General features: G+C 39.6%; 1 protein-coding gene across 5 annotated transcripts in view; it reads right to left on the reverse strand.

Moving 5' to 3' along the window:
- The window catches only part of GLCCI1 (glucocorticoid induced 1), a 102,998-nt gene that overhangs the window by 21,208 nt on the left and 65,614 nt on the right, over positions 1–16,176 (reverse strand). For 2 of the 5 annotated variants that reach the window (XM_073333856.1, XM_073333859.1), the window contains exons 4-5: positions 12,600–12,713; positions 8,214–8,366 (exon numbers count right to left, since the gene is read on the reverse strand). In XM_073333856.1, the coding sequence (XP_073189957.1) occupies positions 8,214–8,366; positions 12,600–12,713 (267 nt within the window). Of the gene's footprint in view, positions 1–8,213; positions 8,367–12,599; positions 12,717–16,176 lie in introns of all 5 variants that reach the window. The other 3 variants (XM_073333855.1, XM_073333858.1, XM_073333857.1) reach the window with 2 other exon arrangements.

Below are 16,176 nucleotides of genomic sequence, written 5' to 3' on the forward strand. Positions count from 1 at the left end.
TAAAAGTCTTCAGCCTGCAAAGCTCCCACTGAAGACTCAGGTCTTGACTACAAAGATCTGTTCTAAACCAAGCATGTTATTTAAAAAGGAAAGAATCATAAAATACACATTAACCCTTTTGCTGCAGGGCAACTGCTGCTGCAACTGTATTTCTCATACAAGTTTCAGGACTGGATGCATTTCAGTTTATTCTAGAGTGCTAAGATTTATTCTGCTTAAATAAATACAAAGGTATTTTTAAAAGTAACAATACAAAATGTTAAATAACTGCTTAACTTAGGGGTGGCCAACCTGTGCCTGAGAAGGAGCCAGAATTTACCCATGTACATTGCCAAAGAGCCACAGTAATACATCAGCAGCCCCCCATCAGCTCCCCCCCGCCGACCCCCCGGGCCTGCCAGCAGCCCTGCTGATCAGCGCCCCCCCCTCATTCCCCATGCCTCCTGTGGCATGCAGGAGGCTCTTGGGGGAGGGGGAGGAGCGAGGGCGTGGCAGGCTCAGAGAAGGGGGCAGGAAGGAGTAGGGGCCTTGGGAGAAGGGGTGAAGCAGGGGCAGGGCCGTGAGCACACATTTCCCCCCCACCCCCTTCCCCAGCACTTTGGAAAGTTGGCGCCTGTAGCTCCAGTCCCGGAGTTGGTGCCTATGCAAGGAGCCGCATGTGGCTCTGGAGCCACAGGTTGGCCACCCCTAGCTTAACTTCTCAGTTTTGTTTAACAGAGATAACTACACTAGTATAATTTCCAATAAGTTTCTATTGTTACAAAAAGAAAAAAAAATCGCCTTAACAAAGATCTCCAGTTGATAGGATTTTATGCTTTGGTGTAGCTAGTTTTGGTGAGAGTACAATGAAAGATGAAAATATAATAGTATGTTACATGCCTAGTTTAAAAAAAATATATGATTTTTTCAACTATGGCGTACCATTCTCTGGTCCACTGTTTAAGCCTCTCCTGCCCACTCCCCTTTTGGTGATAGTGACAAACCAGGTTGGTGTACTCCACCTATTTGCTATTCTTTTCCTGCCTGGGCATATAGTTTTGTCTTTGAGAACAGTGTTCTCGCAACATCCCCTGTCAAATCTGTAGAGCCCTGCAAAGCTAGGGTATCCACTTTATATCTGCGGGGGGTGGGGTTGGAGGGGACAGGGACACTGTGTGGGGGGGGAGGGGGCTGCTTGGGCCCCACACCCAGGGCAGGTAGAGGATCCACACACTCCACGCCCCCAGCCAGAGCTGGGTCAGGGAGAGCTGCGGAGGCAGCTGTGAAGAGTCTGGGTCTCTCCACCTTCCCTGGGCAGAGGGGCTGGGGAGCAGGGATACTAGGTGGGTGGAGGGGTTGGAGGGCAGGACATGGGCCGGGGGCTGCTCGGGCTCCCTGCCCAGGGCAGTTGGAGGGTCTGCCACCGCACAGCTGCCTGCCTAGCTCTTACCATGGCCAGGTTGCAGCTCAGAGCCGCCCCTCTGCCAGAGCCGGGTCCAGGAGAGCTGTGCTGGCAGCTGTGGGGACGCTGGGTCTCTCCACCTGCCCTGGGTGGAAAGGGATACTGGGTGGGGGGGGCTGGAAAGCTGTGACATTTGATAGGGGGATGCTCAGGCCCCCTGCCCAGGGTAGGCAGACCTGAGCAGCCCACAGGCAGCTCCAAAGGTCTCCCCGCTCCCAGAGCGGTGTGGCGCCCAGCCGAGGAGCCGTGGTGGACCCTCCACCTGCCTGCGGTGTGGGGAGAGGGACTGAGAGCAGCCCCTGGCCGTGTCACCGCTCCCCGCCCAGCCGAGGGCAGGGAGGGTCCACAACTCCGCACGGGCTCCCCACAGCTGCTTATGTATCTCTCTCTGACCAGGCTCTGGCTGGGGGGGGAGGGGGGGGAAATGCCTTGGAGCCTCGGGCAGGCCCTCAGTTTAGAGCCCTTCAAATCCACAGATAATTTTTGCGGACCATGGATTGGATGCAGATACACATTTGTGTATCAGCGCAGGGCTCTACAAATCTGAATTACATTGCACTTAAAAACAGGAGCGGGAGAACAAATAAAAGCAATAAATGAACATACCAATTTTAGTCTCATTTAGGCAAGGAATAGGAAAGATTTTTTTAAAATTTTATTTTAGACAAAACGGTTCAGCCATTTCTGAGAATGAGGCTAGGGGAAATACATTGTTTTGCCCTTGTTAAAAAATTCGGCGGACTTTTACTTTGAACAAGTGACTTGCTTAGCACCGCATAGGAGCTCTGTGGCTCTGACAGCATTAATTCTAGCATGTCCTAACATCTGAATGCTTTCACTTCATAACCTTAATAATGTTCTTTCAACATATTTTTTGTATGCAATACTATATAGACTAAATATTTCACAGTAAAAACTTACTAAAGCTACTGATAACATGGGTAAAAATTATGACTACATAGCTTTAATTTCACTTTTCTTTTCATATGCCATCTTGAATGGAAAAAAGAAAGCTGTCATCAAATCATATGAAATTTAGACTGTTAACTGAAACTGTGTTATATATATATGGTACACTACTTCTCAGAAAAGAAAACTCTAAACATAAATGGTCAAACTTTCACCAACAGTAAGTGCTTGGTAAACGTCCAACACAGCATGCCATGGCATGATGTCTGAACACAAGAAACGAACACCTTCAGGGCCCAATCAGAACACATTTTCCTTGTAATGATTGTTATCAGACCAAATGTAGATGCTCATTTAGCAACAATAATCAATTGTTCTGTGAATTATAGAGAAAATATAATTTCATTTTACTCCTCTAAAGATGAACATTTATCACTAATCAGGAATTAGATTTCACTATAAAGAAGATTAAGTACATAAAAGGGAAAAAAAAATCAGACCTCAAACAGGAACAGTTTTAATAAGCCAAAAAGAAAAGGAGTACTTGTGGTACCTTAGAGACTAACAAATTTATTTGAGCATAAGCTTTCGTGAGCTACAGCTCACTTCATCGGATGCATTCAGTGAGCTGTAGCTCACGAAAGCTTATGATCAAATAAATTTGTTAGTCTCTTTGGTGCCACAAGTACTCCTTTTCTTTTTGCTAATACAGACTAACATGGCTGCTACTCTGAAACCTTTAACAAGTCAGTAGTTTTAAATATTTAAATTTTGAGGGGCAAAAATGCCACTGTACAGTCAAGAAGTGTATCACATACAAAATATTTCACCTTGCCATGAAGCTAAGATTATGGAAAACAGAAGTTTTCATTCTCTAGACAGACAGACACTATTCTATGTAAGTTTTATGTAATGGTGTTCACTACTTAGAAAATTCCCATAGATATTTCAGAGACTACTTTTCTTCTGCAGAATTCTACTTCCCCTTCATATAAAATTCAAGCCTCTTTACTGTACTGAGGAATGCAATTTAAAAAAACCTGTAAAAATACTAACTGTGAACTTTCACTTTAATGTTGTTTCTTGTGCAGTTTTTAAATTCCAGCAAGTAAAAATCAAAATATTTTAAAGACCCTGAATGGCTTTTAACAACTTAAATCAATATTTCAAAATTACTTTCCATGAGCCATATCTACAGTTTATGGAGTATGTTAAAAATTGAGGTCTTCACAATTTTAAACTGAAGAAATGAAGTAATTAATTCACAACAGCTGCTTTAACTTCTCATAATGATAAGTTCATGGAAAATTAAATGAATTTTTCTGTATTGTGAGTGCTTTTGGTAAGAGAATCAAGTCACGTGTGTTAGTCTTTTGTATATTGACAGAATGCTAACTGAGCCCAGAAAATGGCATGACATTGACAGCTATTTGTCTCCCTCTCTCTCTTGCAAAAAGTCCCTTAAGCAGAGATAAAGACATGGCCAATCTGACAGCAGCATATCCTTCTCAAGGTACTCCATTAAAATTCACCAATAAACTACACTCAGGGCTTGTCTACATTACCCGCAGGATTGACGGGTAGCGATGGATCCAGCGGGGGTCGATTTATCGCATCTAGTCTAGATGTGATAAATTGACCGCCGAGCGCTCTCCCGTCAACTCCTGTACTCCACCGGAACAAGAGGCGCAGTGCATACCAGGCCTCAATGGTAGACGGAAACCACCTACATTCTGAGCATTAGTAATGTTACTGAGATACAGTGTACCTATAATAGGCACAAGAGATCTAGTTTCCACATAACTTACAGCTGTTTAGGAAATAAATATTTCAGTCTCAAAGTTAGAACTTTTTCTATTTAAAACCACCATCCAAGCTGGAACATCATAAAGACAGAGATAAGATACAAATTGTCTTTGCCCTTTATAATAGCAGTGAAGCGGACCAACATTGTAGTAGAAGCAGACATAGTCAAGACCAGTGAAAGCAAAACTCTACAGTGCATTCCAAGAATGCCTTGGAATAAGAATAAATGAAACCAGTGGATATTCAAACAGGAGCTGAAGGGATACTGCAAGGATCTTTCACACTTATGGAGATTAGAAAACAGTCATATCTTGATACAGGATTGAATCTTTGGACAGAGGGACACACATAAACTAGTTTACTCTCTTGTTCCACAAGTATTAGAAATTAAACAAAATACATGGTTAAAGTGAACATTTAAAAAGGCTAATCTTTTCTAGGATGGCTTTTTTTTTTTTTTTTTTTAAATATAGTGTCACATCTTTACACAGCTAAAATGTTCTAATTTAAAAAACTTTATATAAAGGTTTTGGATCAGGTATGTTCATTTATACTTAATGTACAGAAAAACAATGTCCAGCTACTGGCATTTGTCTATTGGTTGAACAAGTAGAAAAATGCCCTGTAACTGGACACCTCTGATTTTCCATACATGAAACATGAGAGGTTGATCATGCTTTCCATCTAAATAAAATTCAGTACTCCACTCCGGCCACCACAAACACACTGTATTGTAGATCTACTGCAGACTAAGAGGACAAAATCCAGACTCCAAATCCATACACATGGCTGCAGGAGGAAATTGATCATAGTTCATACTATAAATGGAAAGGGAGAGCAACCAAAGAAGAAAACAACTAAAGCTTGCTGGCAAAATAGACAGCAAAAAGGAGAATGGGTTAGTGTTAGCCAAAAGGGGGCGGGGGAAGAGAACCAACAGCAGCTAAGAGGAATATAGAGGGCTTACATATGTGCATTCAGAAAGGAAGCAGTGGTAGAAAGAAATTAAGTCCATTAATAAATAAGGATGGGATAATATTAACAAGGACTCAGAAATGGCTAATATTTAACTGTTTTTAACAAGAAAAAAGGAAGAGTAAGGATATTTAAGCAAAGAGGAAGATTTTTAAAATATACACATTACTAAATAGAAGGAAAGAGAATATCTGAAAATATACAAGTTAGCCATCCAAACTATATTCAACTAGAACAGTAAGGGAATTAGCTAATAAAGTTACTGTGCCTTTAACAATTATTTTTGAGAAGTATAAATACATAGTGAGAATATTCTAGCAATTACTATCCTTTACGTCTAACTTCTATGCCTAGCAAAAAAAAGTGGAATAAATAAGAGAAAAATATTTCTAGCTTTTAGAGACTCAAGAGCAATAAGCAGCATGTGGTGAAGCAGAATATATCTTGCAAACTAACATAACTGTTGATTTTTAAAAAATATGCTTACAAAATTAAGTTAGCAAAAGGAAAGCAGGAAACACTATATTTGTTAAATATAGTAAAGCAAAGTAAATAGTAAAGCATGTCCTGCAAACACAAGTTTTAATTAATTCAGACTGATTCATGTGAAGATTTATGTGGATTGAAAAAGCTTTCTGCAAGACTGTAAATAGAATATTATGATAAATGTTAAAGTATAAAATTTGGGAAGAAGTTTAATAGATTACCAGCTGAATCTGTGGATTAAATTTCAGCTCTGATGTAAGGGTAATTCAGCTGAAGTCAATGCAGCTGCATTCATGTACCCCAGGGCTTAATTTGGTCCTACACTGTACCCAGTCTTATTTAAAGTTCATTAATGATCTAAAAAAACAGAATAAAGAGCTTGTTGACAAAATTCACAGATAAATTGGGAGCAGATGGGGAAAAATGATAAAAATAATACAAGGGGACTCAAAAAATCTGCAACTGCCAAAAATAAAATGCATTTTATAACATTTAAGGGAAAAGAATCCAAAATACAGTTATTCAACAGAAGAGAGAATTCTTGAAGGCAGTAATGCTCATATAAACTTAGGAATGATAACGGACAACCACGTGGACATGAATTTGCAATGCATTATTGCAGACAAAAGGAACAATGCAATTCTGAGCAGCAAATACAGATGCTGTGGAGCAAGAAAATAATAATCACCCTAAATATGGCTCTGGTGCAACTGCACTTACAATATTTTGTTTGGTTTTAGTACCTTCATTACAAGAAAGATATTGACAAATTGGAAGAGGTTCACAGTACAGCAACAAAATGTATTAGGAGCTGGAGGGATTGACATACAAGCAAATATTAAGAGTTAAATATGCATTACTTGACTAGATAACTATACTGGACAGTGGAGTGAAGATAATATTGTAGAAGTATTTATCCACCTACGTTCTTAAAATAGCATAAGCAGCCAGTAGACCAACTTCTCCCAAAGGCAGTCAAGGCTATTATTTTAAATGATTACTTTGAAGTCCATAAATGAAGAGGAAGAAGAGTTAAGATTATATAAAAGGGTAAAACTAGAAGAAATGGGATAAAATGAAGAGGAAAATATACACTACGTATTTATATTAGTAAAAACTTCCCAACAGAGAGACCTATTAAGCTGTGGAGTAATATCTGCATGAAAGTGATGGAGGTTCTGTCTCGTGGGACATTTTAAATTAGACTTTACAAAACAGAAGAAAGTGTCTTGTGCAATACTAATCAAATCTCCACTGGCAAAAGGCTGTACTAGACCTAATAGGTCATATTTCTAACTTATGATTCTTGGGACACAAAAAGAAACCCTAGATCTGGCAAGGCCTTTGGAAGAGAGGGTCACTGCTGAGTTCTCTGTCCCCAACTGAGCAAACATTTATCTGCTTAACTGCTTTGCTGGATCAGAGGCAGAATATTCAAGCAACTTACAGTGTAGAGCCCAACATGTACAGTAATAAGATGTTAGAGTCCAAGAAAATCAATTTGTCTGGTAAATACATTAATGACCTCTAACTTTAACAGATCATAACTCTAACCAGAGTTACATCAGCAGTGGCACAGTAATATACACTCTAGGAGATAACACTAAGACAATATGTGTATTATTTTTGCTATTTTTTTAACGCTGTCAAAATATTGACCACTTCTAAATAGAAAACGTGAGCCTTGGAAGACCAGATTTAATGCAAAATATATGCACAGCCTTGAATAACCCTCTGGAGAAGGCAGGATTGCTTGACAGTAACTCCTCACTTAAAGTCATCCCGGTTAACGTTGTTACGCTGCTGATCAATTAGGGAACATGCTTGTTTAAAGTTGCGCAATGCTCCCTTATAATGTTGTTTGGCAGCCTCCTGCTTTGTCCACTGTTTGCAAAAAGAGCAGCCCATTGGAGCTAGCTAGTGAGGGCTTGGAATCAGGATGGATCCTAAGTTCCTTGTGCGGCAGCTGCCCAGCAGGTTATCAACTGGCAGTTCAGCTGTCCTTCCCCTCACTGCCATGTGCTGCTCCTGCCCTCTGCCTTGGAGCTGCTCCCGGGAGCCTCCTGCTTGGTGTGTGGGGGAGGGGGAGGAGAGAGGAGGGCTAATGTCAGGGTGTCCCATTCCCCCCCTGCTCCTGCCCCTCGCTTACCCCATTTCCATAGACCGGGGAGGGGGGACAGTGTCTTTACCTTGCTGACAAGAATACTGTGGGAGACAGTGTCAAAAGCTTTGCTAAAGTCAAGAAACAATACATCCACTGCTTTCCCTTCATCCACAGAACCAGTAATCTCATCATAGAAGGCGATTAGATTAGTCAGGCATGACCTTCCCTTGGTGAATCCATGCTGACTGTTCCTGATCACTTTCCTCTCATGTAAGTGCTTCAGGATTGATTCTTTGAGGACCTGCTCCATGATTTTTCCGGGGACTGAGGTGAGGCTGACTGGCCTGTAGTTCCCAGGATCCTCCTCCTTCCCTTTATTATTCCCTCTTTCTTCCCTTATTCCCTTTATTAGTCATTTAGGAGGTTCTCACAACATGTTACTAAATTCTGACCATTAAAAATGTAAAATTACCCCCAAAACTTAAACCTTACCTTGGATACTTCTTCTTTTCCACTGGTTTCTTTAATGAATACTTTTTCTAATTCAGGGCTTATTCCTTCTACATTGCACGGCACACGTGAAACAGTTGATTTTGGCACTGAAATATTTGACAGTGGCATAGGGACTGATCTTGAGATAGACGCCTACAAGGTCAATCAGATAAAATATTATGTAGGCTTTAAAATTGGAGAGTTTCATAAGATGAAACATTAGCTCAGTATTAGTGAGGCCATTATATTTTAAAAATCTATAAACAGCGAATTAAAAAATCATATACTAATTTTAAAATCTAGAGGAGCTCATTTTCATCTTTAGTTTGTGAATTTAATATTAAAAAACATACTTACCACTAAGAAACTAGGAAGACAGAAATTAAAAAGATTACATAAATGTAATGCTACTCACACTACTTTTTCTTGTAAAGTGAACAACAGAATTTTATATGAAATATTTTACTGCAGTGCTTTTCAATATTTGGCCTGTGTAATTTCTAGGGAATGCAAAGGTGTGGCATGCAGAATGCAAAGGGAGAAAAACCTCTCACAAACAAAGCCTTCAGATAGATAAAAGTAAAAAGAAAAATGTAAAGAAAAACAACAAATCCAGTCAGACCACTTCTTTGTAATTTCCCCATATTTTGTACATGCTTACTCTATAGACACTGCTGGTATATTTTGCATACTGGCACAAATGCATGTTCATGTTTAACTCTGGCATTTCCTGACATTTGAGTGTCTAGCCGTGCAACGTTACCATTCTCTTTATGCAGTTTTTTTTTCTTTTTTGACTGGTTTATAGCAAAGGTAAAATGAAACTTTCATTCTAAACTTTTATTTTCAGAACTACATCCTTTTCCATGTTTGTTCCAGATATTGCTTTTGCCTCAAAATCAGAAGAGAATCTGCGTAGTCATTTCAAGATCAGGCATTCAAATAAACACAGGTATGGTTTTGAGGAAAGGCATACTAACTTCTTGATTTAAAGGCTGGAAATTAATGTTACCATAACATTAGGGTCTTTCATTACATGATCAGTGAATACTGAGCAACGTGACATTCACAGTATCCAGCAAATAATATAATAAACAGGAACAAACTTAGTCTTCTACAGTAAGACTAAATTGCACCATGTACTGTTTTATGCTTTTACTGCATCCTTTTCTATGCTCTCAGCATGTAGCTCTTTATTACTACATATCTCAAAGACGACTTGCAATTCGGGCAGACAAGACAGCAGACTTAGTTTGGCTATGGAAACATTAATTTATAATTGTAAGATTAAAGTTGCATTTGAGATTTTGTTTGGGGTTCTTTTTTTAAATAATTCAGAATTACGCTTGTATTTCTGTATTTCTTTAGTTTGTTTTCCCACCAATCTCCAGTTTATTTTGGCAACACTAAGAACGTGAGCATTGAAAATGCTGTTTAGAAGTTCATTTGTTTTTGCTTTATGTTCTTCACATTAATGACTGTTTGTGCCATCACTATTGATTGCTTTGAAAATGACATATTAAAATTACACTTATGATTTCTTGAGACACCCTAAAGAACAGATATACTAAAGAACCAAGTTCTTGTTTCCATGTACATTTCACAAGTATTAAGGAACAAGGAAAGAGAAACTTTTATTTATACAACGCCATAATTGTGTACGGCATTTTACAGACAAGAAAGAAATAGTCCCTATTCCCAAAAAGCTTCCAGCCTAAATTTGTTTGCAGCGACATTGAAGCCATGTTGGTTCAAGGATATTCGAGACAAGGAGGGTGAAGTAATATCTTTTATTGGACCAATTTCTGTTGTGAAAGAGACACGTTTTCGAGTTTACACCGAACCCAGACCTGAAGAAAAGTTGTGTAAGCTCAAAAGCTTGTCTCATTCATCAACAGCAGTTGGTCCAATAAAAGATGTTAGCTCATCCACCTTGTCAATTGAAATCTGGACATACCATAACAAGTGAGAACACAAACAGTGGGAAGGAGGAAGGGGACGACAAAAAATACATATATTTCTAGTCCAAGCAAGAACTTGACTATCAATTGACTTTTTTAAATTGTTATTTTGTACACTGATAAAACCTGATAAATAGAGAGATGGGTTGGAGAGACGTGCTCAAAATAAGGAGAGGAAAAACAGAGTATATAGTTTTCAGAGTAGCAGCCGTGTCAGTCTGTATTCGCAAAAAGAAAAGGAGGACTTGTGGCACTTTAGAGACTAACAAATTTATTTGAGCATAACACAGTTTCAAGTATGTGGGTTCCAGAATCTGGGGAAATGAAGGACAAAATTAGAGCTGGATTAATAAATACCTACCTCAAATGGAGAGAGAGAGAAGTGGTTTAGTATGTGATAGGAAGATACCAATAAGATTAAAAGGGAAAGTCTAAAACTGGACAAACTGCTGTTTTATAATGTATAATGATGAGTATTGGACAACAAAGAAGAAACATGAACAAATGATTTGTTACCCAAAAATGCAAATGTTGAGATGGATGACTGCTGTAAGCAAGAAAGACCATGTAAAGAATGAGTACATTAGAGCAATGTGGCACCTTAAAGACTAACAGATTTATTTGGGCATAAGCTTTAGTGGGTAAAAAACCCACTTCTTCAGATGCATGTCTTGTTGTTTTTGTGGATACAGACTCACACGACTACCCCGATACTTTAGAGCAATGTGACATTCATACTATTCAACAAATAATATAACCAACTGGTACATGCTCAATGTAACATTTATGAATGAAAATAAAATGAGGGAGTACAGGCTCAGATGATTTGGTTATGTAAAGCGCTGTCCTAACTACTATGTGGTAAGATCAAGACAGAAGGAAAAAGAGAGGTTGCCCAAGAAGTGGTGAGATGTTAGAAAGGAAGACATGTTAGTATGTGGTGTGATAGAGAATATGGCACTGAGCACAGCACTTGGGAGGGAGACAACTTGTATAGCAGACCCCATTTGATGGGATTAACACAAAGAAAAAAGAATTTTTACACTGAAAAACTGAAGCTGCCTGTGCTTATTTTTTATGGGGTGAGCGGAATTTAGATGCTTGTCTAAGGAATATAGAAGTGCAAAGGGAGGAAGAGATGGAGCAATGGTCAAGAGGATAGGAGGATTGGAAAGGGGCACTTAGTAGTGGTGAGAACAAATGCAGATAGTAGTGTTACTTTATAAGTAATGTTAGTCAGTTTCATTCCATCTTTTAAACTCACTAATATTACTTCTAAAGGTCATTCCATCCTTCAAATTGACTAAATTTAGTTGTAAAATTCATTTCCTACAATCTCCGTGAAATCAAATACTTTATCATTTACACTGTAGTGAATTTTCTAAAAATAAAAATTGTGATTTGCACAGGGCTCTAACTATAAAGCCAGAAGAACTACTGTGATCATCTAATCTGACCACCTGCATAACACAGGCTATAGAATGTCCCTGAATTAATTCTTGTTTTCACTAGAGTGCAACTTGTAGAAAAACATCCAATCTAAATTTAAAAATTGCCAGTGATGGAGAATCCACCACAACCCTTGGTAAGCTGTTCCAATGGTTAACTATCCATACTGTTAAAAAAACCCTCTGCCTTATTTCCTAGTCTGAATTTGTGTAGCTTCACCTTCCAGTCTCTGAATCTTGTTACACCTTCATCTGCTAGAATGAAAACTCTATTATCAAAATTTTGTTCCACATAAAGCTATTTACAAACTGTGATCAAGTCACCCTTTAACCTTCTCTGTTTCTGTGAAGATATGTCCTTGCTAATGTTGCAGCTGGCCATGGTGATGAGTAAGTTTCTGGGGATCTTTTAATATCCTCAAATTATGGAGGTATGTGGAAGTAGCCTGCCACTGGACCCAGAGATCCCGAACATCTCTGTGACAATGATCCAATGAAGCGAAAGACAAAGGTAGGTAAGACCAGCTTGCCCTCCCAGAATCCACCTGCTGCACTGGTGGCAGTGGCATTCCTTGAAGGTGAGAGACAGCCAGTGTTCCCAGGATGTCAACTGGCAGTGGTAGACATAGACATAAGGAGATAACAAGTAGTCCCAGCTCAACCACTGAAGCCTTTTGCTGATGCTATGTCTGACTGCACGGGTATTTTTGAGAAGAGTTTTTAAAGGGTATCCTTCAACATTTACAGGAGGCATAAGTTGCTTTCTTGGCACAGTTCTCTTTTGTATTATCTGATTGTGACTTTAGGATAAAATCCCAAGTAGCGCCCATGACATCAATTTGTGTTAAGCATTTCAACATGACTTTAAACACAGGAAGGGAATCAAAGGAGAAGTGGAAAGAAACAGAAGGCTATTCACTTAATTCTGTTAATTAAAAAAACAAAAAGGTTGCTGATACTAGCAGTGAACTGCTTACCTGAGTCTGACTGATTGCTATGTGGTTGCCATGGAGCGGTGACTGACGTTCTTTTTCTTTACTGTGACGACTACTCTGTTTGCTGCGTTGGAGTTGCTGCCTCAATTTGGCAATCTGCTGGAAAGACATAAAATCAAGGTAAGATGAGGAGATGTGACCCAGGTAACTGTTTATACCTTTACTTGTATCAAGCAGTATCGTGGACAAAAGAAAGAATCAAATATTTTCTAGAGCATTTTATAAAGGAACATGTCTGTGGCTTCTTGCAGCACAGGCGTTAATCTGGCCTATTCATTACATTCTTTTCCAAAAATACTCGCCTAACCAACAATCTGAATATGAAGGCAAACTCAATTTAAATGCTGAATTTTCTCAGGTGCAAAATAAGCCCTCTCTAATAATAGATGCAAACAACAATCATTCCTCCGGACTCTAGCCTCTTGTCAGATTTTGTTGCTTCTCAACTGGTTTGGCATCAGAGAAAATAATTTACAGACTTTATATATTTCCTTAGTCCTAAACAGAACCATATTTATCATTGATATTTCCCATCATTACTGACAAAAAGTCTTCAAAATCTGACAACTAACATGCATAGCTTCACTTCAGAAAAGCTATCTAACACACCTTTAGCCTACAGATATAACTGTTGTTTTAAGACTGCCCCAGGGAGACTAATTCTCTTTGTTTTTTTTAAGTCATCAGCACTTTGCCAAACAAAAAAACCTACACAGTGATGCCTATTCAAAGATTCACACATTTTAAGGTGAAAAGGGACCATGACCATTATTGGTCATTTACTCTGACCTGGTGCCTAACACACGTTACAGAATTTTACCCAAGGATCCCTACATCCAGCCCAATAACTTCTGACTGAATACAGCAGATCTTTCAAATACATCTAATCTTTAAAGACTTCATGTTTGTGTGGTAAGACTTATTTTCCATTGTAAGGGAAATATCATTTTGCATTCTTGGTTTTCAATCTCCCTGGGTCCATGAGATGAGAAAATGGTTTCAATATGCTAAATTCACACACTCTCTTGTCTGCATAGCTGAAGTAAGGCAGAGCAGTTCCTATTGCGCTATACAGATTCCTTCTTGGGTAACATCCCACAAGGTGGTGTTTTGGGGGATATTCCCTTAAATATGACTTTTTGAAGAAAATTCTATTTATAGCATTTACTAACGCTATACAAAACGGAGAGATTACTGCACAAATCACAGGAAAAAGGGAGCATACAGAGACTACATTAAGACTTTAAGGTCAGAAAGGACCATCATGATCATCTAGTCTGACCTCCTGCACATTGTAGGCCACAGAACCTCACTTACCCACTTAAAACTACAATACCCACCTGGGAAAGTGAGGAAACAGACTGACAGAGCAAGATGGGTACCCAGAAGTCTCCTACTATAGGACTGGCCCAACAAGGAAAACAACGGAACACACTGGCCATCATATACAGCCCCCAGCTAAAACCTCTCCAGCACATCATCAACAATCTATAACCTATCCTGGAAAACGATCCCTCACCCTCACTGGGAGACAGGCCAGTCTTCGCTTACAGACAGTCCCCCAACCTGAAGCAAATACTCACCAGCAACTACACACCACACCGCAGAAACACTAACCCAGGAACCAATCCCTGTAACAAACCCCGTTGCCTACTCTGTCCCCATATCTACTCTAGCGACACCATCAGAACACCCAACCACATCAGCCACACCATCAGTGGCTCATTCACTTGCACATCTACTAAAGTGATACATGCCATCATGTGCCAGCAATGCCCCTCTACCATGTACATTGGCCAAACCGGACAGTCTCTACATAAAAGAATAAATGACACAAATCAGACAACAGGAATGGTAACATACAAAAGCCAGTAGGAGAACACTTCAATTGCCCTGGACATTCTATAACAGATTTAAAAGTAGCCACACTTCAACAAGAAAATCTTCAAAAACAGACTTCAAAGAGAAACTGCAGAGCTACAATTCATTTGCAAATTTAACTCCGTTAATTTGGGCTTGAATAGGGGCTGGGAGTGGCTGGCTCACACAAAAGCAAGTTTCCCTCTCTTGGTATTGACACCTCCTCCTCAGTTATTGGGGGTGGACCACATCTACCCTGATTGAATTGGCCCTGACAACACCGGTTCTCCACTTGTAAGGTAATTCTCTTCTTTTCAAGTGTCAGTATATTTATGCCTGCATTTGTAATTTTCACTCCATGCATCTGAAGAAGTGGGTTTTTTACCCACAAACAAACACTTAGCCCAATAAATCTGTTAGTCTTCAAGATGCCACCGGACACCTCATTGTTTTTGTGGATACAGACTAACATGGCTACCCCTCTGATACCTACCCACTTGTGTAATAGAACCCTAACCTCTGGCTGAATTACTGAAGTCTTCAAATCATGGTTTAAAGAATTTAAGTTAGAGGATTCACCATTTACACTAGTTTAAACTTGTAAGTGACCCATGCTGCAGAGGAAGAAAAAATACCTCCTGGGGTCTCTGTCAATCTGACTCTGGGGAAAATTCCTTCCCATCCCCAAACATGCTGATCAGTTAGGCCATGAGCATGACCCAACAGGCAGATACCTGGGAAAGAATTCTTTGTAGTAACTCAGAGCCCTCCCCATCCAGTGTGCCTTCTCCAGTCGTTGGGGATTTTTGCTACTGGTAGTTGCCAATGGGCCACATGCATTGTAGGCAGCCCCATCATACCATCTCTTCCATAAACTTATCAAGCTCAGTCTTAAAGCCAGTTAGGTTTTTTGCCCCCACTGCTCCCTTAGAAAGGCTGTTCCAGAACTTCACTCCTCTGATGGTTAGAAACCTTTGCCTATTTTTAAACCTAAGCTTGTTGATGGCCAGTTTATAGCCATTTGTTCTTATGTACACACTGGCGCTTAATTTAAATAACTCCTCTCCCTCCCTGGTATTTATCCCTCTGATATATTTATAGAGAGCAACTGTATCTCTCCTCAGCCTACTTTTGGTTAGGCTAAACAAGCCAAGCTCTTTGAGTCTCCTCTCATAAGGTAGGTTTTCCATTCCTCAGATCACCCTAATAGCCCTTCTCTGCACCTGTTCCAGTTTGAATTCATCTTTCTTAAACAAGACACCAGAACTTCACACAGCATTTCAGATGAGGTCTCATCAGTGCCTTGTATAATGGTTCTAACACTTCCCTGTCTCTACTGGAAATACCTCACATGATGCAGCCTAGGACTACATTAGTCTTTTTCACAGCCACATCACATTGATCGCTCAGAGTCATCCTGTAATACACTATTACACCCAGGTCTTTCTCCTCCTCTGTTACTTCCAACTGTTAAATCCCCATCTTATAGCAAAAATTATTGTTGTTAGTCCCCAAAATGCATGACCTTGAACTTCGCACTGCTAAATTTTGTCCCATTTCTATGACTCCAGTTTACAAGATCATCCAGATCTTGTAGAATATTCCAGTCCTCCTCTGTACTGTCAATACCTTCCAACTTTGTGTCATCCGTGACTTTATTAACACATGCTTTGTGCCACGGTTAGTAATAAAAATGTTA

The sequence above is a fragment of the Lepidochelys kempii genome, chromosome 2 (genome assembly GCF_965140265.1).
Source record: "Lepidochelys kempii isolate rLepKem1 chromosome 2, rLepKem1.hap2, whole genome shotgun sequence".
Taxonomy (NCBI): domain Eukaryota; kingdom Metazoa; phylum Chordata; order Testudines; family Cheloniidae; genus Lepidochelys; species Lepidochelys kempii.